The sequence below is a fragment of the Mercurialis annua genome, linkage group LG2, assembly GCF_937616625.2.
Source record: "Mercurialis annua linkage group LG2, ddMerAnnu1.2, whole genome shotgun sequence".
NCBI lineage: Eukaryota > Viridiplantae > Streptophyta > Magnoliopsida > Malpighiales > Euphorbiaceae > Mercurialis > Mercurialis annua.
This window is the reverse complement of record NC_065571.1, coordinates 1549187-1575091: the sequence shown is the minus strand read 5'-3', so window position 1 is coordinate 1575091 and position 25905 is coordinate 1549187. Positions and strand designations below refer to the sequence as shown.

The window sequence follows — 25905 nt, the reverse complement described above, 5'->3', positions numbered from 1 at the left end:
TATCAGAACAAGCCACTGCAAAGTCTTTTCCATCATCTCATCTTTAATTTCTGTAACAGAGGCATCTCATTTCAGATTTAGTATTCAGTGTCAAAGTTCATAATCAAATCATCTATACCTCTTCTTTTACTTTGTTTCTGTAACTTACAGTATATTCTTTGTATTTGCCCTTTCTTCTTTTGTTGAAATCTGTATTTGCCCTTTCTCTGCTACAACAAATTTGGTATAGTATAGCCACATGTTGAAACGCAAGTGGTTCTCGATAAAATGCCAGGAATTTCAATTTCTTTAACATATATGGACATTATCATGCATCATTTGCCTATAATTAATTTGTTAACAATTAGTTTAATAAATTTAGCGTTAGTTTATTTTTTGTTTTTTAGTTTACTTTCAACAAAAAAATAAATAGTTTACCTTCAGTTAATTATTAGTTTATTTGCCACTTAATAAAAAAAATTCAATGGTATAAATTTTTAATAACGTAACTTGATTAGATTAAATTAATTTAAAATGTATAATAAGTTTAGTAAAGATTTATTTTAGATTAATTTACGTTAAGTTCACATTACGTTCATATTAAGTTCATATTGAGTTTATTTCACTTCTAGTCAGTATATATTTTACTTCAAATTGATTTCAAAATTACAATTATTAAATAATATATTTTTATTTATGTTGATAAAGATAAATCATCCAATTTGTGAAACAAATAATTGGAATTAAAATGATTGCAAAGAAGGAGATCTAGAGATTGTAAAGAGCAGTAAGACAAATTTTATTCAAAATTGAATTAAGTTAGTTCAGTTAGTATAGGTTCACATCCAGTTCACATCATGTTGATTTTTGGTTTTATCGACTGTCAAATATATTTCAGTTAAAAGAGATATTCAATTTGTATATTACACTAAATCCCAAAATTCTCTCTATATAATATGTCATTTAAATTGTAAAGAGTATTCAAACAAATTTTATTAAAAATTCAATCAAAATAGTTCATTTGATATAAGTTCACATCCGGTTCACATCAGGTTAATTTCCGGTTTTATATACTGTCAAATATATTTCATTTAAAAGGGAATTCAATTTGTGATTACACTAAATCTCAAAATTCTCTTTATATAAAATGCCATTTAAGATTGTAAAAAGCAGCAAGACAAATTTTATTAAAAATTGAATTAAGTTAGTTCGGTTGATTTAGGTTCACATAAGGTTTATATTAGGTTGATTTTCGGTTTTATAAACTGTCGATTACATTTCATTTAAAAGAGATATTCAATCTGTACATTACACTAAATCTCAAAATTCTCTCAATATAGAATGTCATTTAAAATTGTAAAGAACAACACGACACATTTTATTAAAATTGAATTAAGTTAGTTCAGTTGATATAGGTTCACATCAGGTTGATTTTTAGTTATTATTAATTAATTGTCACTCGACAAGTTCATTTTCAATAAAGTAAATGTTTAATAAATTAATTTCAACATTTCTTTATCAGTTTATTAAAAAATTATTTTAATTTATATTATATTAAGTTTAAATTTAGTTTATATGAACACCAATTAGCCTTCATCTCTCTGGTGGAGTTTAGAACACAACATTATATGGAAAATTTTGAAACATTATATTATTTTTATGATTTTGCTTCATCAAGAAACTGTAAAATGCCTCCAATTTCTTAATTTCTTTCTATTTCGTTTTGTTTTTCAAAAGTCTCAAGATAACCGGTAATACATGCTCAGTTTGTTTCATCAAATTGATAACATTTTTAAGAGTAAAAAGATTTCCTCTTTTTAAGGATGTCTTTCATCTTTCACCATGAAAAGCATATCAATTCCAGTATTTCAGTCCACCTGCATATGACTTATAAATTGATAATTAGTAACCACTTACCATGCTAAGCTAATGATTAGCTCCAATTGATGGGCAGTATACTCAGATATGGATTAATAACAAATAAGAAATTGATTTGAAGGAAATATACATAAACATAACATAGAAAATAGAAAATCCATGAGTGAAGAATTTAAAACAGATATCTGAACAACAAAGTTCAGCTTTATTTATCAAAAACCAAAAAACCATCTCTAATGTACATGGCAAGGTTTATTAGAAGAAGCCAAATCACCTATCTAATATCAAATTCACATTTTCTCCTCCCAAATCATAAATGTACAGTTACCCATTTTAATCAAATTGATGAGAAATTGAAATGTCAACTCGTTTCTTTAATCGGACTCGTTCATTAGAAGAAATGCATTCCCTATGGTGCATATATGCCGGTACTTGACAATCGGAGAAGAAAAGTAACGACGGAAGTTAACATCAACAAATCAATAATAAAATTAAAATCAATTTTCATTTATTATCACACTGAGAAGAACAGAAATTCGGTTCTTATTACAAAATCAATGATAGAACCACCATAGATTGCAGAACAACCACCGGCGACCATGATTATATATACAGTAGGCTTTTAGAGGAGAAGAAAAGGAATTGATTGTGTAATACACACACAATAGTAACATACACATGAGGGATAAAATAGGAAAAGAAAAATAAAAAGGTACGCATGCAAAGAGATTTTTAAAATTGGGTGATTGTTGCAAGAAAAAAAAACCTGAGTGATTAATATAAACATTTTATTTTTTGGGTTATATGGTGTAATTTTTTCAAAAATGGAAGAGCGGCACGTCCACGAAGTAGGTGTGCAAAAATTATCAAATTGCTATATTAAGTTCATTTTAATTTGACAGAATAAAAAAAGTTTTGATTAAGTTTAAGATGCAAATTAGATTAAAAACCCAATCAAACCGATTGGTTCGATTCGATTCATTTAAAAAAATAAAATGATATCATTAAAATCTAAATTTTAGTTTTAAAAATAAATTAAATTTTATAATCGGTTTAAATTGAATGGACACTCCCTCCGTAAGTATAATCAAGATTTTAACTAAATCGGGATGAACATCTTGAAAACATTGATATGTCAATACGCAAATGACCAAAAATGTGCTGTTTACAACTGAAAATAGCTTAAAACTAAAAAAAAGTGTTGTCTACAACTGAAAATAGCTTAAAACTAAAAATATACTATTCTGCAACAAGATCAGGTTGTATATATAATATAGTTACTATTTGTGAAAATAGATTTGCTTCACTTGTAAAATTTTAATTTTGTTTTGACATATGTCTTGATGTGAATCTGGTACGTATGGTCACATGCTTCATATATCAGAGAATCAATTAGCCGAATCGAATTTCCGCCGACTTTAATGATGGGACCAAAAACAAACGTGAGAAATTAAGTCACTTAATTAAGCTCAAGAATGATATGCGATGACAAATTTAGCTAAAGCATTACGCCCGTGTTTTAAAAATCGAACGGACGGGCGGCCACTGATTTTCGGTTCATTAAACTTAACCGTCAGTTGAACTAATTAAGTTAAGTTAAAAAAAAGATATAACTTGTATGATTTATAATCTACTCGCCAGCTCAATCACTGATTCAACCGTTGATTTCTCCGAATTCTTTGTGTTCAACTCCATTTGACCCAATTTCGACTTACGCAGTTAATTGGACTGCATATTATATCATTTTTGGTTCAACCGATTAAATCGGTCAAACCAATTTCATTCTTTAATTATTGATTACGACTACTTAATTAAACACACATTTTGTCACTGATTTTTTTAAAGGTGCGAAGGATAAAGAGTCTACTAATCTTCTTTATCAATTTAATCAAAGATTCAAAACGCTTAGTTTTGATAAATTTATCATAATATTATTTTTAAAAATTTAACAAAGAAAATTACTAAGCTGGTATGTGATGTCCGCATTTAAAATTAGAGTCTTTTTTTTTATATAATTAGAGGAGGGGGAGCGCTTGTGGGAGGAATTGAACCCACGACCTTGACAGTTTGCTGTCCAGCGCTTATAACATTTGAGTTACAGCTCGTTGATTAAAAGGAGAGATGTTATACGATTATGCGGAACAACTGCATAGTTCGTGATATTGATGGTTGTATTGGTTGACTCATTTATTGACTCATTCAATTATTGATAAATTAATATATATTTATTTTTAATTATACCACCATAAATAGGATTTATGGAATCAGATCCGATAAAAGTGATGTTGGAGATTAGGAATCCAGATCTCATCAATGCGGATATTATAGTAAGAGATTACTCGTGTTTAGCAAAACAATTTATTAATGTTATTTTTATTTTTATAAGACGATCTGAAAATCAGGCATCACATGTTTCAGCACAGTATGCCCATTCTACTTCAGTTAATCAAAAATTATTATATGGTTTTCTTGATCATAAATGTTACTGCTGTGAATTATCAATAAAGTTCTTGTTGATTCTAAAAAAGAGTTAGGACTAGAAGGATGATGTAATTTTGAAACTTTTTGTATAGAATAAATGATGTATTTTCAAACATTTCAATTGGTTCTCATTAGAAAAGTTTACCATAGAAAAAAGATTAATAACTTTTTTTAAATCTGATTTATGATGGATAAATTTCATATGGGTAAATCTCGACATTTAAAATTAATGGAATGCTTATATATATATATAAAGTAGGTTGTGAAGATACAATTTTGAAAAATCATTAACAGTTCTTAAATTTTATAAATCTGTTATTTTAACATTTAAATTTGTAAATTCTTTTAAATTTTAGTTTTTTGATTTTTCAAAATAATCAAACAAATATTTTTTACTATATTTTAGTCATAAGCGAGCTAAAAATATTTAAATAGATTAAATGTTTATTTAAATTTTATGTCATGTTAGCAAAAAAGAAAACTAGTATATATGTGCAAAAGATACATCTCTCATTTTTCTGTGCGGATTTAAATAACAAAGTTAAACAAACTATAACAATAAAGTCAACATTTATTTTTAGACTTCTTACTAGTATAGTAATCGGAAAATTGCTAAAAGCACATGTTAGATACGATATTTAAAAAATTGAAATACTATCTTAAAAAAATAAAGGGTTTTTTTTGTAAAGGCTTTTAATTGCATACAAAAATCATCAACTTTCGCGTGTTTTTGATATTTAACATAATTTTTTTTCTTGGCATAAAAAATTGGCATATTTATCCACGGGATGTGAAACGGCGTCGTTTTGCGCTTAATTTTTCAAAGGAAACGATTATGTGGACGAATATGCCAAAAAATGAAAGTTGATGATTTTTTATGCCAAAAAAAATTATGTTAAATACCAAACACACGCAAAATTTGGTGATTTTTGGTGCAATTAATCCTTAATAAAATACCTATTTTCAGCTATTGCAAAAATATGTTGTAATTTTTCTTTTTGTAAAAATACAAAAAATACGCTCTTTTGATAGATTATTGGGAAATTATTAGTAGGTGGTGTATTTAAAAAAAAAGTTTTAAAAGGATATTTTTACAAAAAAAAATCAAAAAAATGTATTGGTACGTAATTTTTACAAAAATAGAAGTAGTGATTCCTAATGCAAGAAATGAGGAACTAAAATGGTAACAAACTTCTTTATTCTTCAAAAATATTCAAAGTAAGAAATAGAGAATATTATCATCAGAAAATCACAGTAGTATAGAGATGTTTCCGTTTAGGAATCTCAAAAAAAAAAGTGATGATTGGTAGTTTGTGAGATGAGTATATTTTCTTTTCTCCTTAAACCCCAAACATTTTTCAGAATATTTTTATCCATCTTCATCCAACATAATATTAGAGAGAACAAAAATCTTTAATATCAATTTAATTAATTTTTAGATCTTTGCATAATTTCTATACAATAAGGCAAACCGCTATTTTGCAGAAAAATAGTGTGGGGGGATCAAATTTTGCATTACAAGACGAGGAGAAAAGATTTGTTCTAAATCAAATTTTTTAGGTGAACAAGTTCACCGTGTCAAATTAGGAATCATTTATTTACACTGCTACGTGATTATTTGCAAATGTAAATTAATAAAAAAACACGTTAACTAATAATTAATCAATCAATTTTATTTTGAAATGACGTGATTTATATTTAATAGTGGTAAATAATCATGTTATGTGTCACTCCCAAAAAAAACCTTAAGTTTACCTAAAAAAAATTCAAGCAACGAATGTTAGACAATGAATTTTGGCAAACGAACACGGAGCAGTTTTTATGGATAGCTTTGGGATGTAATTAAATATAGTCAAACCAAAAAACAGTAAAATACAATCGAATTACATATGCTCTAAATTAAAATTTTACTTAAATTCGATCGATTTTTATATTAAGTGTTTGAAATTGGCAAAATACAGTCGACCTTATGATAATTAATATATATGGTGGATTAAAATTTTATCAATTATTATAATTATTAACTTATTAAATACTTTATAAGATGTAATATTCAAATTAGTTCTCTAAAATTTTATTAATTATTAGAATTATTAATTTATTGAGTATTAATTATTAGAGGGTTTATTGTACTTATAAATTGAGTTTGACTTCGCTTGATTTTAGATAAATTCTTTTAAAAAGATATATATTTATATATACACTAATGTTTGGTTAGACTCATAAGTCACTCGAGTCAAGTGTTTTTATGTCGAAATCAACTTAACATTTGACTCAAATGTATCAAACTTGATTCAATAAATATTAAGCTGATTTAACTATAAATTTTTAAAGTCAATATCGCATAGCTCTCGACTTGATTTGACTCGATTCGATTATATTCTAGATAGCTTAGGTTCCGCGTGCCCTCTTTACTGGCAAATAAACCTAGTATATACAACCTTTAGTGACGGCTTGTCTGCTTCTTATATGTTGATCTGTCGCTTTTGCTAACTCGGAGAATACAAATAAGTGGAATTATATTGTTTTCAGATTTCTTTTCTGTATATATGCTTTTTTTACTTTGAAAAAAACATTTCGAGGTCTTGTACTCTATATCTTGAAAATAATAGGAATAAAAAGTTTAGGTTTTACGTGTCCAAAGAAGCCATGTAAAACTGAATTTAAAGAATTCAACGTTAGGAATTAATTTTAGAAATGAGATTCAAATTGCACTATATTATTACTCACAAGTTCATAAAAAATGATGCACCACAATATATAACTTTGAGCGCTTGGTGAATTTATTTTTGTCTAAATTATTTTAAGAAAAAATCACATTAACCAATGAGTTTACTCAAATGGTATAAATTTTAGACATCAATTATTCTAAGTCGTGCGTCTATCTCTCCCACAAACGTTTTTTCTTCTTCAATTATTAAATGAAAATAATATTAATAGTGTCTCAATTTGTAATCTTATAATTCTTTCAGTGTCTAATTTATTAGAAATATATTAAAAATGTACTTTTAGTCATTTTTATACTAAATAAAAAAATTTCACGGTTACTTAAAAGTAGCTCTTAGCTAATATTGTAATCTTTTAATACAACTTATTAGTATATAATAACATAAAAGAAAAGGTTAATGCCTTAAAAAGTCAAATCTTTGTGAGTGAAATCAATTTTAATCCATAATTTTAAAATTGTCCCATCTAACCTAATATGATATTTATCATATCAATTGTACACATCTTTTTTTAAAAAATAAATAAATTTTCCACATATCAATTATGTTACAAATGGCTCAACATATTTAATAGACAAAATACTGACATATAACTCAGCATATTTTATATTTTAATATTGAGTGCATGAAGAAAGGTTCGGTTTGATGGGATTTTAATTTGAGTGAAGAATTAGCGATGGTTCGATTCGGTTCAAATGACATATTACTATTTTAATTAAAAAATCATGAATCATATTGTGATATGTAGTAAAATTTTAAAAAACAATTATAATTGATACAGCAAATATCAAATTTGGATAAATGAGGCGATTTCAAAACTAATAATTAGAATTAACACATCCGTAAATTTTTTAGTTTTTTAAAGCCTAAAAGAAAAAAATGAGCAAACATATTAAAATTAAAGGTGATTTTTTTTAAAAGAGAACAAGTATAAATTTGAGACGAATATAGTAAGAATCAAAAGCTAAAAAATTTCTTTTTTCTTTCAAAAGCTATGAAGCTAAACTAGTTTTAGCAACACAAAAATATATGTAACTTGATTTGTCATGCTAGTGATGTGCATGCCTAACTAGAATGGGTATGCACATGGGGCTACATCTATAGGAATATGAACTTGTAGTGCTTTTTTGTATTGGTAAATAAGTTGAGGTCTCTTTCGAATTATGTTTTATAGGGAAAATTGATGCAAAAGGCATTATATTTAAAAGTTATAGCCACCTAACAAAACTTTAGTAATTGCTACTCACTTTTCCAATTTTTGGTAATAAAATCTATGATTTTGCACCAAAAATATGTTCACTATTTAGAATTCATGCACCACATTGAGAAGAGAAGCATTTTCTAGGTGAGTATTTAGCATGGTTGTCAAACCCAATCTGGTCCGATCGATTCAATCGAAAATTTTGAAAACCAACCATTAAGTTGGATTTGGCAACTCCCAAAAAATATTTTAATTTTTTTTTCAAATTTATTGAATTGGCCGTGTACCTTTTGACCTGAATAAACCGATAAAGTTTGCTTTATTTTTAGAATAGTACAAATGTATGTGATTGATGGAGGTGATATATTTAATGTGAATAATAAAAGTGAAGGTGTTATAAAAATAATATAAATTTTATTTTTAAATTACGTGTTAATTTCGGTTGAACTACAAACTCTAAATAGTCTTACTCATGTTTTTATGGTTAAGTTGGATTTAACAACCATGTTATTTAGTAAAAGAAAAAATTATTTTTATACACATAAATCAAGATAATTTAAAACTAATTATTAAAAAAATTAATCATGCAGATTTTTGCTTTATCTTAAGTTATATGCATAACATACTAAAATCTTATGCCCAACCCGGTATATATGTCAACTTTCAAATCTAAAAATATTTAAAGAAAAAAAAGTACTGCAATAACACAACAATAATATATTTAGACTATGAATTTAGCTAAAATATAAGATTAAGAGATAATAGATATTGTTTCAATTAGAATTAAAAAAATTATAGTAGCGAGTCAAAATTCTTTTCCAAAACTAATATTCTATTCTCATGATATGGATAAAGTTTTGAATACTGTCGCACATATTAAACACCTTCACGTAACATGCAGCATCTCTGTTATACTGTGTGAAGCGCAAGATTTCATTCATTTATTTAACAGCATTTGTTATATGTAATATGAATTCAAAAAAAATGTTATATGTTCCTAACTGCTATAAACTCTAATTTATAAAAATAAAAATTATATTTGTATGAATCTTTTATGACACACTCTCACAAAAATGCATATATCTTTAAAATTAGAAATATTAATTAATATAAAAATGGTGCATCATAAAACAAATCTATACAAAAAAATCAAGCCAAAAAACTTAGGAATACACACACATCAAACTTAAATATCAAATTACAAAAGAAATCTTACACAAACGCAGTTCAACATCATTAGTAAACTGAGCCAATTATTTTAAAATACGTCATATAAAAAAATTAACAAATTAATTGTATTAATGCCATTATTTAATAATATGTTAAAATAACAGATGACGTGGTGAATTGAGTCAATTTAATTTTTTTTTTCCAAAGTAGATTATGATAAACTACAAATCATTTATATCCAATTTTACGAGGTTTTATTTTAACACAAATTTAAAATTTCAATGACAGATAATAATATATAAAAAATAATTGACCAAAAAATTATAAATTACAAACACCAAAAAGAATCATCCAAAAAAATAAAAAGGAAATTTTCATTTTATTTCGTATATTGTAAGATTATAATATCAATAAATTGAAATGTTTTAATTTTAGTGAAAAATAATACATATTTATTCATATTTTTTCTGGAAAAAAACAATTGACCTTTATTTGATTATTTAAAACAAAATTTGAAATAATTTTTTTGTTAGGATTGTGTTTATATTTTTGTTGATACCCTTATGAAAAAAAAAACACGAAAAACTTTTTAATAAGATTCTAATTAATAGCATTACAAATACTGTAAAATGAAAAATTAAAAAAAGAAAAACTCGGTCAACCCAATTTCTAGCCTTTTTCACCATTCCAGTTCCAATAAAAATGCCTCACCCATCTCCACCTCCTACGCTCAAGACTCTTCCCAATTGCCACATCATCACCCCTCTCGCCACATCACCAACAAAACCGTTGCCACGTAAGCAAAGTACTTCCAAAAACAAGAGGCCCCCCTCATTTGTAGCGTTGAAACAGACAAAGAGTACGCCTTGCTGGTACTTGTGTACGGAACACCCCAAAAACTAATTTACTAATTTACTATATATATTAACTCATTTTAACTGCCTATTACATTTTTGTTTCATAATAATTACTCTCTTTCTCTCTCTAGTTTTTTTCCCTCTCTCTCTCTAGAACTTTTTTGTCTGTTTATTTAGTTTCTCGTCTGAAAAAAATGGAGTTTAGGGTTAGGTTAATTTTAGTTGTAACACATTTGAATGTTCTAAGAAGAGGTGTTGTCAAATGTTATCTGTTTCTATTTTAAGACTTGTTCAGCAAGAAACAAAAAATAAACTAACAGTTTCAGCTTTTCAAGGGGACAAATTAAGAGCAAAAATTAAAATCATCATCGTCAACAACGTTAATTTTTTTCTAAAAACAGAGCAAAAAACCATGTTGCAGAACGTCGTCCATCCATCGTCCGATCAGCTCTCCATTGTAATAATTCTTTTCTTATTGTTCTTTATTTTACTTTTTTGCATATTTATTAGTTCAAATTCATCTTTAAGATTGTTTTTTTATTTGTTCATTTGCATGTTAATTTCTTTTTCAGAAAGTTTAGATTATTTTGATCATTGCAATGTATATATCGTTTTTAGAATTTTTGTTTTTCAATATATAGGTAGCTAATTAATTGTAATTATCATTAGAATATACAATCATCTTATTATATTTATATATAAGAATTAGATGCTTGACTTAACTTTGAATTGCTCATTAATTTAGTGTTAGTCAATCTGCTAATCTTTATTTCATGCAAAAAAAATTCAAGTTTGAGTCCAATTTAAGATATTTGCCACAAAAAAGATAATGTCATTATCTTAAATGGCACCATCGCCAATGTAATTATCTTTGCTTTTTTTTCTTATAATAATTTCAACTTTCTTTTTGATAATTTTGGAATATATGTGTTCAATATTTCTCTAATCTTTGATTCTTTTTTGTCATTTAATTAGCACTTTCACATGGATAACTAAATTGGGTGTCCTATAATTTTTCCTTTCAATTTTTGCAATTTGATTTTTGTAATCTAGCTTCTTTTTTTTCTTTTCCCCTTTGTTGCTATATTTTGAGTTTTAATTTCAATGCTATTAAATTTTTTATTGCTAGTCTTGGATACACTACATTCCTACAAGGCACATGGAGCACAGATACACATCTTTTTCTACTTTACACTTATAAAATCCACCATAATATTGTCCTTGTTTGTAAAATTGATATGTTTTTAATCAAAAATAGAAACAAGATTGATGCTTGTTAACTACACTATGCATGATAGACTCATAGGTTAATTTTCAATTGAGTTACTCCACTTTAACAAAGAGCATATTCATGCTATTAGTGGTAAAAAAAATTATTTCATTTAGACATAACATTAAAGAATATTACCCTTTTACAAGTGCGTAAAACTCATTTTCCCTAAACCAGAAGTACTTTCGATTCGAGCTCTAGATATGAAGCAATTTCTAAAACTTTCGAAATAGAGTTTCGTCGGCCTAACAGGTCCTATACGTTTCTGTTCTAATTAATCAGAACAGTGACTTCGGATATCGGATGATACTTGCACCGAAAAAACAAAGAATATTACCATTTTAAGTTAGGTAACTTTTTAAAATAATAATAACTTAAGTGAACAGACACATGGTATCGATCAAAGATCAAGAATTAGATCCAAACAGATAAAATATGAAGAAGAATCATGATCTCTGTGTGCCTAATTTAAAGGTCTAGACTAATTACTATATAAATAAGATAGTAATTAATTAATTAACATTGCACATATGTTTATTATATGGTACTAGGTAGTTGATTATCAGTTGAAAAAACAGTTGATTTTACATGATCTCAACAGTTTTTTTCACTGTTTTATTACAGGATGATGTCTCAAGCCCACTTAGTGCTCAAATCTTGGAGTTTTGTGATCCTGATTTCTTGGAAACCCTACAAACTTCCGAGGTTACTTCAAGCTCAAACTACTGCTACGATGAAAATTCTCCGTATGCAACCAATCTCTTACTGCCACCTGACACAGACAACAAAATCAAGAACAGCAGAGATAATAATAGCTGCAATACTACAACAAGCACCACCACTCCAACCACCACCAGCTCCGCCACCACGGCGGCTGCAAATCCTAACAACAACATGAGTACTTTATCGATGATTTTCGACCCCCACGACGAACTGGACAACGAAATTTCAGCTTCCATTGATTTCTCAATGCCTCAGTTCATCACCACTACGAATCAACTACAAGACAATCATCATCAGTTCGATTTCTCCTCCGTTCAGCCTCATCATCAGCTCTCCGTTTCGCTAACGGACTTAGTTTCTGCAGATGGATTGACGTTGACTCAGTACCCTTCTGATAACTCTGGTGCTCCGATCATGATCGGGCCTCCATTGCCGTCGGTTTTTGAAGAAGATTGCTTGTCTTCAGTTCCGTCTTATGTTGCTTTAAATCCGTCTTCTCCGTCTTGTTCATTTCTTGGCCCTGCTGGTCTTAGTTCTTATATGTCTAACTCTGGATTATCTGCTGATAGCTCTGCAATTTTTGGTAGTGGTGTTCTTCTTGGCTCTGATTTGCAACCGCCGGAGTTGGAATATCAAGGTGATAATGCTGGAATTTTCTGTCCGGATTCGATGGCTCGTGTTTTTAACACCGGAGACCTCCAGGTATGATCCTCAAATTCTTAACAAATACTATTATTTTTTTCGGGTTAAATATTTTTGCGGTTATCCAACTATATTATCTTTGCACAGTGGTTACCAAAATTTAATTTGTTACATTATGGTAGACCTAATCTTGGGTTTTGCGGTTTCGGGTATCCATCCGATCCGATCAGGTCCGTCCGCCTTGGATAAGGCTTAAATTTTACCACAAGGCCGGTCTGAATTCATAATAAGTCGGATTTTTATGGACGGATTTGGACTTATGTCCGTATAAATATATTATGTGGTCCGGTAACAAATATGAGGTCTGAACTAGGCTTGCACTTGTGTTAAAAAAGTCAAGCGCGATTGGGTCCGGTCGGAGCCCGTCGATGTCGGCCCACAAACATATCTACATTTTGGTAATTCAGTCTGTGTTTTTCAAAGAACACAAGTTATTCGATCAATTCAGATCAAATTTTGTATATGTGGTGATTTCTGGGTCAAATGACACATTAGCAATTCATCAGCTATATAGACAATATTTAATCTAAATTAATAAGATAACCTTTCGTTTAAAAAAAATGACCGTTGGATTATCAAAATATAACAAATCAAATATTTGTAATCGTTATGTAAAAGTTGTATAGGTTGGATAATCGTAAAAATACTAAAATCTTTTTCTTCAGGTGTACTCATGTTTTAATGTATTTTTTTTTTATATTTTTTGTTAAGTCACTGAGCAATGAAACTCAACAATTTGTGAGTGGAACTGGAAATTCTACAACTTTAACATCAGAAATGTCAAGCTTAGAAGATTCTGCTTTCAAAGTTGGCAAACTCTCTGTTGAGCAAAGGAAGGAGAAGATTCATAGGTACATGAAGAAAAGAAATGAAAGGAATTTCAGCAAGAAAATCAAGGTTCTTCCTCTCTTTCTTGCATATTTACGTGACACATCTGTTGCATTAAATAATCTCTCGATCAGATAATAATATAATTGCTTAGAATTTTCATGCGTTTTAATTTTATTAGCTCTGTCATGATAACGTAGTGGACAAAGTCTATGTTAGTATTTCTCGAGTTATTTTGTGCTAACGGTTGATGAAAATCTTGTAGTATGCATGTCGGAAAACACTCGCGGATAGCCGTCCTCGAGTGAGAGGACGATTCGCAAAGAATGACGATTTCGGAGAGACTAATAGGGCAGCGTGCAGCAACCATGAAGAAGAAGACGACGACGGAGTGAGATTCTTTAAACTTTAGTTAATATAATTAAATGTATCACATAAATATAAATTAAATTGTTTTAATTTGTATTGTGTGCAGATAATAGTGAAAGAAGAAGAAGAAATGGTTGATTCATCGGATATATTTGCTCATATAAGTGGTGTAAACTCCTTCAAATGCAACTATTCAATCCAGTCATGGATTTAATTAGAGACATTTCTACAATTTTGCAAAATGACCCTATTTTACCCAGGATTTTTATGTTCTATCTACCCTGGATAATTAATTAAGAAACTAGAATAATTTGGGCCATTTAATTATATGTAATATCATTATATTATTGTATAATGCAGTCAGGGTATATACAATTTAGTGTTGTAAGTTTTGTTTTTAAAGAGTTATTTCAAAAGGCAAAGTCCCACATTGGAAGTTTAAAAGACTATACATGAGTTTATAAGTGAAAACCCTTTATGGGCTTATAAGTGTGTTGGAGGGAAGGGAATGGGCTCGCGCGCCCCCCCCCCCCCCCCCCCCCCCCCCCCTCTTCGGAGTTGGACTTGGGTGTGGGTGGATGTTGCAAATCAAGTGGACTTAGTCCAAGGCTTGATTAAATTTTTTTTGTTACCCGAAATTAATTATTTTTAATTTTATGATTTAAGCCTTATATGAGAAGGCTATATTTTGACTAAGTAAAAAACAGTTTTGGTTAATGCCTAAAAAATCGGAACAAAATTGGACTGAGCAATTAAACACGTTTAATTAACTTCTAATTAGCTTTAACCTCCATTATCTCCACTCTCGGATTTTTAGCATTTTAAATTTAAACTTGCTGGATTAGGGTTGATCAATTCGGATCATATATTAACCACTGCTTCTCCTGCGCCTACTATTTTTTACGTAGAAGAGCTGTTGTATCCTGGAGTATACTTCGATATACTTTTAGGGCAGTGACATCACGCCTCGAGCTTAAATACACTCTGTTCATTCTAAATATTGTACAACAATCTAAAAGTATATTGCTATGTCTACTGGTACGATGAATACGGGTGTTACATCTACTGACAAGAACGACGCTCCACCTACGGTTGCCGTTCCAACTGGTGTCGTTCCGCCGACCTTAATGGCTGCCGTTCCATACGCCAAACCCTTTCCAGACATCTCAAAGATACAAGTCTTTGACGGTGAAAACTTTCGGCGATGGCAGGAGCGGATATTCACTGTTCTCGACATGCATGGTGTTGCCTCTGCATTAACCGAGGCAAAACCACTCCCTACTGCTGTCAAGGAGTCCGAAACATGGCTTTATGCCAATAAGGTTTGTCGACACACAATAATCAGTACATTATCTAATGAACTTTTTGACGTTTATTGTGCGTACAAGGAAGCAAAACAGATATGGGAGTCCATGATCAGCAAGTACACGGCTGAGGATGCTGGCAAACAGAAGTTTGTAATTGGCAATTTTTACAAATGGACCATGGCCGAGGATAAGGATATGATTTCGCAGATTAATGAATACCACAAACTGCTGGAGGATCTTAAAGGAGAATCGATTGCACTCCCTGAGGAATTCGTTGCTGGAATTCTGATTGAGAAACTGCCCCAATCGTGGAATGACTATAAGCAGAATCTGAAACATAAGCATAAACAGCTTACTTTGCAGGAACTGATCACTCACATCATCATTGAGGAGACGAACCGAAAGGAGATCAAAGCTGCCCGAAATAAGGCACTAACAGCAAGGGCAAACATGGTGCAAAGCAAGGGGAACTTCAAGAGGTATGATCAAAAACCCCCTGTAGTTGTGAATTCCGATTACATGCCCAAGGTTGCTAACTCCACTGCTTTTAAGAAAAAGAGTACCTGTTTTGTGTGTGGAAAGCCAGGTCACTTTGCAGCTCAATGCAGAAAAAGAATGAGAAATGGCAATCCTCCTAAGCCAAATGCGAATTTGGTTGAAGGAGATGACATAGTTGCTGCAGTCATTTCTGAAGTGAATCTGGTGGCTGATGCGAGAAACTGGGTGGTAGACTCTGGTGCTACCAGGCATATCTGTGCAAGCAGAGATGCTTTTTCCTCCTACAAATCAGTAGGGGATGGAGAAGAACATGTGTTCCTTGGTGATTCCCGAACAGCCCCTGTTCTTGGAAAAGGAAAGGTTCTTCTCAAGCTCACATCAGGGAAGACATTGGCTCTGAATGGAGTACTTCATGTACCAAATATTAGGGCTAATTTGTTGTCTGTTGCACTAATGGGTAAGGGTGGAGTTAAAGTGTCATTTGAGTCTGACCAGATTGTAATGACAAAAAATAATGTCTTTGTGGGAAGGGGTTATTGTAATCAGGGTTTATTTGTTTTGAATGTTGCTGAAATAATAAAAGAGACTGCATCTCCTTCTGCTTATATTATTGACTCTATTGATTTATGGCATGCTAGATTAGGACATGTGAATGCTAGCTATATAAAGAAAATGCAATCAATTGGAATAATTTCTGGCATTAATAAAACGAATTTGGATAAATGTCAAATATGTGCTGAAGCTAAATCAACAAAGAAAACATGTCATTCTGTTGTTAGAGAATCTGAACTACTTAGTTTAATTCACACTGATTTAGGAGACCTAAAACAGACCATGACTAGAGGTGGTAAAAAATATTATGTGACCTTTATAGATGACTGTTCTAGGTATGCTAGGGTTTATTTGCTAAGAAATAAAGATGAAGCATTTGATATGTTTTTAATTTATAAGGCTGAAGTTGAAAACCAACTTAATAAAAAGATTAAAAGAATTAGATCAGATAGAGGAGGAGAATACATAGCATTTAATGACTACTGTGAAAAAGAAGGAATAATACATGAAGTAACCCCTCCATATTCCCCTGAATCTAATGGTGTAGCAGAAAGAAAAAATAGAACCCTAAAAGAAATGATGAATGCACTATTAGTTAGTTCTTCTGCTAGTGACAACTTGTGGGGTGAAGCAATATTAACTGCCTGTCATTTACAAAATAGAATACCCTATAAGAAAACTGGTAAAACACCTTATGAACTGTGGAAAGGTTATAGACCTAACCTAAAATATTTAAAAGTGTGGGGGTGTTTAGCTAAAGTAATGTTGCCTGACCCTAAGAAAAGAAAAATAGGTTCTAAGACCTCTGATTGTATGTTTATTGGGTATGCTGAACATAGTGCTGCATATAGGTTCCTTGTTTTGAAAAGTGATGTACTTGATTGCAACACTATAGTTGAAACTAAAAATGCTGAGTTTTTTGAGAATGTGTATCCACTAAAGACTGAGTCAATTTCTCATATGCCCACTGTTAATGAAAATGAAACTGAAAATATAACAGTGAACTCTACTGAGGAGTTGAGACGGAGCAAAAGACAAAGAATTGAAAATTCTTTTGGAAATGATTTTTATACTTATTTGGTTGATGATGAACCTCAAACTTTTAATGAAGCTGTTTTCTCTTCTGAATCTGTTTTCTGGAAAGAAGCTATTAAAACTGAAATTGATTCAATTAATCAAAATAATACTTGGGTTTTAGTTGATTTGCCTCCTGGCGCAAAACCCATTGGCTGTAAATGGATTTTTAAAAGAAAAATGAATCCTGATGGTTCAATTGAAAAATATAAAGCTAGATTGGTTGCGAAAGGCTTTTCTCAAAAACCAAACATTGATTATTTTGACACTTTTGCCCCTGTAACTAGAATTGCTTCAATTAGAGTTTTAATTGCCTTAGCTTCAATTCATAAACTTTTTATTCATCAAATGGATGTTAAAACTGCGTTTTTAAATGGCGAGTTAGAAGAAGAAATTTATATGACTCAACCTGAGGGTTGTGTTGTTTCAAAACAAAAGAACAAAGTTTGTAAACTTTTGAAATCATTATATGGTTTGAAACAAGCTCCTAAACAATGGCATGAGAAATTTGACCAAGTTGTGATTAGTGATGGGTTTTCCTCTATTGATGTCGATAAATGTGTTTATACTAAAGTGACTGAAAGTGAGTCTGTCATCATTTGTTTATATGTGGATGATATGCTTATCTTTGGTACATGCCTTGGTATAATACATGAGACAAAGTCGTTTCTTGCTTCTCAATTTGATATGAAAGATATGGGTGAAGCAAATGTAATTTTGGGTGTTAAAATCATAAGGAATGGTGATAGTATTATGCTGTCACAAGGACATTATGTTGAGAAACTTCTTAAGAAGTTTGGACATTTTGATGTCACACCTGTGAGTACTCCTTATGATGCTAACACTCAATTGATGAAGAATAGAGGAGATCCTGTGGCTCAAACTGAGTATGCTCAGGTTATTGGGAGTCTGATGCATCTGATGAATTTCTCTCGACCTGACATAGCTTATGCTGTGTGTAGATTGAGTAGATATACTCATAATCCCAACCGTGATCATTGGAATGGCATTGTCAGACTAATGAAATATTTGAGAGGAACCATGAATTATGGTATCCTATACAGTGGATTTCCCGCTGTACTAGAAGGATACAGTGATGCTAACTGGATCTCTGATTCCGATGAGACAAAATCCACTAGTGGTTATGTGTTTACACTTGGAGGAGGTGCGATTGCTTGGAGATCATCTAAGCAAACGTTAATTGCCAAATCTACTATGGAGTCCGAGTTTATAGCTCTGGAATTAGCTGGCAATGAGGCTGAGTGGTTGAAAAACTTCTTAGTCAGTATTCCTTTGGGAATAAAACCAACTCCTTCAGTGTCTATGCATTGTGATTGCCAAGCGGCAATAGCCATTGCTAAGAATAAGGCTTACAATGGAAAGAATAGACATTTACGTCTAAGACATGATGTGGTAAAGCAATTGCAAAAGGATGGAACTATGTCCATTGATTATGTGAAGTCAGAGCTGAATTTGGCCGATCCTCTGACTAAACCTTTGGGAAGGAAAATGATCCTTGAAACATCGAGGGGAATGGGACTTGTGCCAATTTGAGTATTAACCGTGATGGTAACCCGACCTCTGTGATTGGAGATCCCATGAATTTGGTTCATACGGGTAATAACAAGTCATGTGTTAGTCCTGCTAGTACTAAATTTTGATTTAGTTCATTCCTATGGTGTGTGTTGTACTAGAAGCAACTATTGTGAGGTTGAGTTTGTAATTCTTAATGATTTCATAGTCCTTACGGATAGTTTATATATAGTTGCTATATAAACTTGATGAAATCACCTATATGAGTGTGGAGTGGGGCCGCTCCTATATGACTCGTGGCTAAGTCGTTAGAGCACTCATGAATAAACAGGTACGCGCACGGCCTAAATGCGCACAACCGCGTTGAGTAGCAGTTTGTGAAAGTATAATGTGATTGTTGAGAACTATAACTTGCAAATGGAATTCTTGGTTCATAGAAGTTTAAAACTTCACCAGGCTTACCGTGAGTTATAACTCTATTTTTCAGGTTTTGGTTCATAGTCCAAAAGACACCGAAACTGATGCATTTATATAAAGAATCTAGTCCAGCAAGCGTTTTGAAATAAGTGGGGGATTGTTGTAAGTTTTGTTTTTAAAGAGTTATTTCAAAAGGCAAAGTCCCACATTGGAAGTTTAAAAGACTATACATGAGTTTATAAGTGAAAACCCTTTATGGGCTTATAAGTGTGTTGGAGGGAAGGGAATGGGCTCGCGCGCCCCCCCCCCCCCCCCCCCCCCCCCCTCTTCGGAGTTGGACTTGGGTGTGGGTGGATGTTGCAAATCAAGTGGACTTAGTCCAAGGCTTGATTAAATTTTTTTTGTTACCCGAAATTAATTATTTTTAATTTTATGATTTAAGCCTTATATGAGAAGGCTATATTTTGACTAAGTAAAAAACAGTTTTGGTTAATGCCTAAAAAATCGGAACAAAATTGGACTGAGCAATTAAACACGTTTAATTAACTTCTAATTAGCTTTAACCTCCATTATCTCCACTCTCGGATTTTTAGCAACTAAAAAATATTTTTCTATCTGTTATTTTAAATTTAAACTTGCTGGATTAGGGTTGATCAATTCGGATCATATATTAACCACTGCTTCTCCTGCGCCTACTATTTTTTACGTAGAAGAGCTGTTGTATCCTGGAGTATACTTCGATATACTTTTAGGGCAGTGACATCACGCCTCGAGCTTAAATACACTCTGTTCATTCTAAATATTGTACAACATTTAGAACATTGAAATAACAATTAATGTTATTTTTGTAGATACTCTTAGCCAGTGATTTTAGTAAGATCCACACATATAATCTGTACAATTTTGTGGTATCTGATTATTTGGCAAGAGGATTAATTATTAGTTGAAACATGTTTATAGTAGTTGTTTTTTGTTTAATATTAATTTATGTGACTTGTGTCTCAAAATATCTAAAGTGCTCAAATAATTTTTTTTGTTAATTTACGGAATGCAATTGTAAGTTGTTTTATTATTAGCATTCCGCCCTTTCTGAGATCGTTTTCTCTCTTTGATAGTTTCATTTCGCTCTCGTTTTTGGTCGTTATCATCATTATCTTTCCTAATAAAATATGAGATAAATTTAAATTTTATGAAATAATTTTGTTAAAATAAAGGGCTTTTTACACAAACAACCTACTTTGCCAATTTCTTATCTTTTATACGGGTCCAAGTTTGCCTTTTCTAAACTACCATGTGCGGCCTATTTTATTACTTTTATACGGATTCTATATATTAAACCCTAACAACATACAAATCATAATTTCATTTATTTTCTCTCTCTCCTCATCATTCAATTCTCTCTTCCTCTCAGTTCATCTTCCTCTCTCTTTTTACCGTTCGCCGTCTTCTGCTGAGCCGTCCTCTGTTCCTCCGCCCCTCCGTCATCGTCTCATCATCGCCTCCGTTGTCATCTTTGTTAACGCCATCATCTCCTCTGCTCATCGTCGTCATCTATTTGATTTCAGATCTATAATTTATTCATTGTTCTTCTTCTTCTTCTTTTTTATTTTCAGATCTACAATTTTTTTACTGTTATTTCACCATTAAACATGTATAGAGATTATATTTTAAGAATATAATGCTAATTTCATGTTATGTAATATAAATCTATGGTTATATGGAATAAATTTTTGTTATTTCTGCATTTTTTGTGTTTGGTTGTGTTTCTGTGTTTTATTCTGCAGTTTGATTTATTGATGATGGTTGATTGCCGAAATATTATAATATTACAGTGTTGTTGATTTTATGTTGATTTTGTGTTGATAATCAGTTAGTATTTCCTTAATTTTAACATTGAAAAAATTTATTCTAAAAAAAAACATTAGCAAATTAGATAATTTCGTGCGTGAAATAAACTAAAAAAACAAAATTTAAATGATATTAGATAATGATATATTAGCATTATCATGTTGACATGTTGTTGATTTCTTGTTGATATTTTATAGATTGTCACAATTTTTCAAAAAATTATGTTTTATTTCATTCCTTATGTTGATTCGTTGTTGATTTATTGTTGACATTATATTGATATGTATTTCAACTTTTTTTGATTTTCAAGTTTATGTTGACATGTTGTTGATATACTGTTGATAACATGTTGATTTTTCAATCATTGAAAGAAAAATAAAGTTAGTTTTAAATTGATGTATTAATGTACTATTGATATGTTTTTGATAATATGTTGATTGTTTTTGACTTAAATCAATCAATGTTTTCATTTTACAAACATCTTGACTAAATTAGCATTAATTGTTGATTTATTGTTGACATTATGTTGATAAGTATTTCTACTTTTTTTGATTTTCAATTTTTATGTTGACATGTTGTTGATATACTGTTGATAATATGTTGATTTTTCAATCATTAAAAGAAAAGTAAAGTTAGTCTTAAATTGCTGTATTGATGACTTGTTGACATGTTTTTGATAATATGTTGATTGTTTTTTGCTTAAATCAATCGATGTTCTCATTTTACAAACATCTTGACTAAATTAGCATTAATTGTTGATATCATGTTGACATTATGTTGATAATTTGTTAATATGGTAGTGTTAATTCTACTAAAGAACAACAAAGGTATAAAATGTTTAAAATAAATGAATTAGATAAAGATATTAACATAGTAAGTAATCAAAACAATATGAAAAAACAACAACAATAATTCAAATGAAAAAATAAAATTATTCTTACATATAAAAATAAAAATATATTAAATATACGCCAACACAACAGTTCACAAATTAAAGATATCTATTTTAAAATATATTTTTCCTCAATTCTCTTTGCAGCTGCACAGTTTCTTCAAAATCACTTGTATAACTGTTTTGCGTTCCACCTCTCATACCTAACTAAATTTCGACAAACACGGTTATGATACAGTTTCATTTCATCTAACGAAAGTTTATTTCACAGACAATATTATCTTATTTGTCAATGTTAAAATAAAAAAAATCAGTAGATATCAACATAATATCAACATAATGTCAACATAAAATCAATAACACTGTAACATTACAATAATTCAGCAATCAATCATCATCAACAAATCATTCTGCAGAATAAAAAAAACGCAGAAATACAACAAAACACAAAAAAATGCAGAAATAACAGAATTTTATTATATAAAATCACAAAATTATTCTATATAACATGAAATAAGTATTAAGTTCTTTAAAAATACTCTTTATACATGTATAATGGTGAATCAACAGTAAAAGATAAACAAATTACAGATCTGAAAATAAAAAAAAGAACAAAAAATTTCAGATCTAAAATTAAAAAGATAAAAGAAAGATAACACGGCGAGACAAAGTCGGAACGATGGAGGAGAAACGGCGGAGGCGGTACGACGAAGGCAGAACGGCGAAGGCAAAACGGCGGAACGAAGGAGGCGGAACGGCGAAGGCAGAACGTCGAAGGCAGAACGGCGAAACGGAGGAGGTGGAACAGCGGAAGAGAAGGAGCAGAAATCGTGAAAATTGTCTTCCAAAGCTCAAAAGAAATCATGGAGAAGAAGAATGATTGAGAGAAATAAGAAAAATCGTATAAAAGAGAGAAATTTGAAGTACAGGTTATTAAAGTAAGAAAATGAGGTAGGTAAAGTAAAAATTTAACTTGTCCTGTATAAAAGTAAATGGGCTGTCAAAATCAGTATTTTATATAAAAAGCCCTAAAATAAATTATTGAAGTACAAATGTAAATGAAATGTATTTTTAGCTAATTTGTTTAGATAGCCCCAAAAGAATTGCGAATATTAAGTGATGGATGTCTGGTGAAATGATGAAAATGGCCCAGATAGAACACTAATGGATCAAATGTAAAATAAATTTTAGGCCTGCTATTTCTAAACTCCTGAACCTGATAGGCTGATAATAATGTCCAGCACTGTTGTGGCCTATGGTGTCAACATTTGATTTGATTTAAATCCAATCAATTTAATTTTAAAAAACATTAAATTGAATTGATATTTCTAAAATATAAAAATTTATAAATTAAATTAAACTAGTCGATTTGGTTGTTATTTTAGTTAGATTTAATTGTTGTGGTTCGGTTTGCATTATAACATGAATTGTTTATGTCAAAAATCAAATCAAATTGAAAATTATTTTTTAAAAGTATCAAACAAAATCGAATTAAACTTATTAGATCAATTTAATTATTCAGTTTAATTATTCGGTTTGGCTTAATTTTTGTGCACCACAAGTAGTGGGTGTGACTTACACCCACAAATTGTGCCATTAAACTGTGAATTTACATAATATTAGAGGTGGCTACACTTTATAAAATGGAACTACCGCTTCACGGTTCAAAGAGAACTGAAACATGCCTTAAATTTCTCTTTGGGCTGTTCCAGATCGATTTAGAACCGGCCAGTTCAGGTATATGGTTCCAATTCCAAATGGTTTTAAAAACAAAAAATATATTTTTTAAATTTAATTTAAGTACCAAAAATTAAGTTAAAATTACAATTAAACTTAAGATAAGTTATACTTAAAACTAAAACAAAATGATTTAATTCATCGTAGATTTAATAATTATTTATATATACATAGTAAATAATTATGTATTGTTATAAAAAAGAAAAAATTAATGGTTATTATTAAAAAAATAACTAGTAATTAATAATATATATGGTTAGATATAATTAGACACTAATATCATAAATATGGTAGGATATATACATATATAGTAGATAATTTAAAATGTATTTATTTTTTAAATTCGGATCGAAATCAGAACTATCGGTTTAGAACCAAAACCGCAGTTTCAATTTCAAAAATGTTGAACCGGTTCAAAACTGAACACCCTTCGGTTTCACACTGCTTTACAATTTGACCAGTTCTGGACGGAATTTAATCTGGCCGGTTTATGGTTCACGGATATTAACAATTTCCTTGTTTAACCAATCACTTATTTTCCTTACAATCTTGTCCATATATAGTATCAACAGTTTTCAATTTATTTGTGAAATGTCACGTGTGACACTTTTGAACAAAATCAAACCAGCATAATTCAATAGCAAATTAAAAGAACACGTAAAATCATGTTTTATACTGACATGTGATTATACAGTTTTAATTCAAATTTCAACCACCGTGATTTAAGAAATATACTTTTAGAAAATGACCAAATTATGATTTAATTAAAATTCTTTGGCTAAATTCTAAAATTGACAAATAAGAGTAGAAAAATGGTATAAAAAATTTGACAATAATAGTTGACAAATGCACCTTCACTAATGAAAGTTAGGTATAGCTTTGAACAATAAAGATTTTTTTAGGTTAAGCATAGCACTAAAAATTGTATAGCCTTTAAAATATAAACACGGTTCCTACAATTGTATATTCTTTCAATATTGTCCTTTAGATAAAAAAAAACTATTTTCAATCCAATAATATAAAATAACTATACAATTAAGTCCACAATTGCCGGGAATTTTGGATTGAAAGTAGTTTAAAAAAATTGTATAAGCAGAAAAAAACATTGACCTAATTTTTCCAAAATTAAATAATTAATCATATCAATTGCCTAATCACCAAATTGCATTTTAGGTTTATTGGGGGGAACTGATACTAATATTTATATCCAATCCATTTTAAATGCCTAGAGATTGGTCCTTAAAATCATTTCCAGTTTATTTATGTTTTACTTTTAATGGTGCAAAAAGGTTTTAAAGGTATTTTTAGTATGTTTAAATGTTTTAAATTGCAATTTTTTTGCCTTAAAAAAGCTGGTTTAGTTTAATTTAATGTTAAAGTCAAACTCTCTATATAAAGTGTAAGACTAAATTGCAGGCTGCAGCTTCATATATTCTTTTTGACTGTACAGAAAAACATGCCTCCTTGGTCTAGGAGTATGTTCTTCTAACCAAACTGAATTTAACAGAAATTTTTATTTTTAAACAAATCAGATTAAATTTATAAAAATGATATCTTCTAATTTTTTTTCCAAAGATAGAATTAAGATAAATGAAGGAGGAAGATTGTTCTACTATTATTGCGTTCTAATCACAAGAGAAACTTTGTCTTCGCTTCTTGGGTTAGCTTGTGTGCTCTCTGGTTGTCCTTCCTCTTGATGTAACGAAAACTGCAGTTGTCGAAAAACGATGATAATCGCCAAATATCTTTTAAACTGAATATAACTAAATTAATTTATTGATTTGATCTTTTTAATTAAATAAATAAAAATAAAATAATCTTTTTTTCTAATTTCAAATTGAACTAAATTAATTTTTTTAATTT

General features: G+C 30.0%; 1 protein-coding gene across 2 annotated transcripts; it reads left to right on the top strand.

Moving 5' to 3' along the window:
- Positions 1-10405: 10405 nt before the first annotated feature.
- Positions 10406-14564, top strand: LOC126670794 (two-component response regulator-like APRR7). Of its 2 annotated transcripts, none has more exons than XM_050364621.2 (5): positions 10406-10749; positions 12187-12987; positions 13699-13884; positions 14081-14206; positions 14291-14564. In XM_050364621.2, the coding sequence occupies exons 1-5, from the start codon at positions 10555-10557 to the stop codon at positions 14396-14398; spliced, it is 1416 nt and encodes a 471-aa protein (XP_050220578.1). In that variant the 5' UTR covers positions 10406-10554; the 3' UTR covers positions 14399-14564. The 2 variants fall into 2 exon arrangements, with proteins under 2 accessions (XP_050220578.1, XP_050220579.1); XM_050364622.2 differs by lacking the exon at positions 10406-10749 and adding an exon at positions 11954-12036.
- The last annotated feature ends 11341 nt before the right edge of the window (positions 14565-25905 follow it).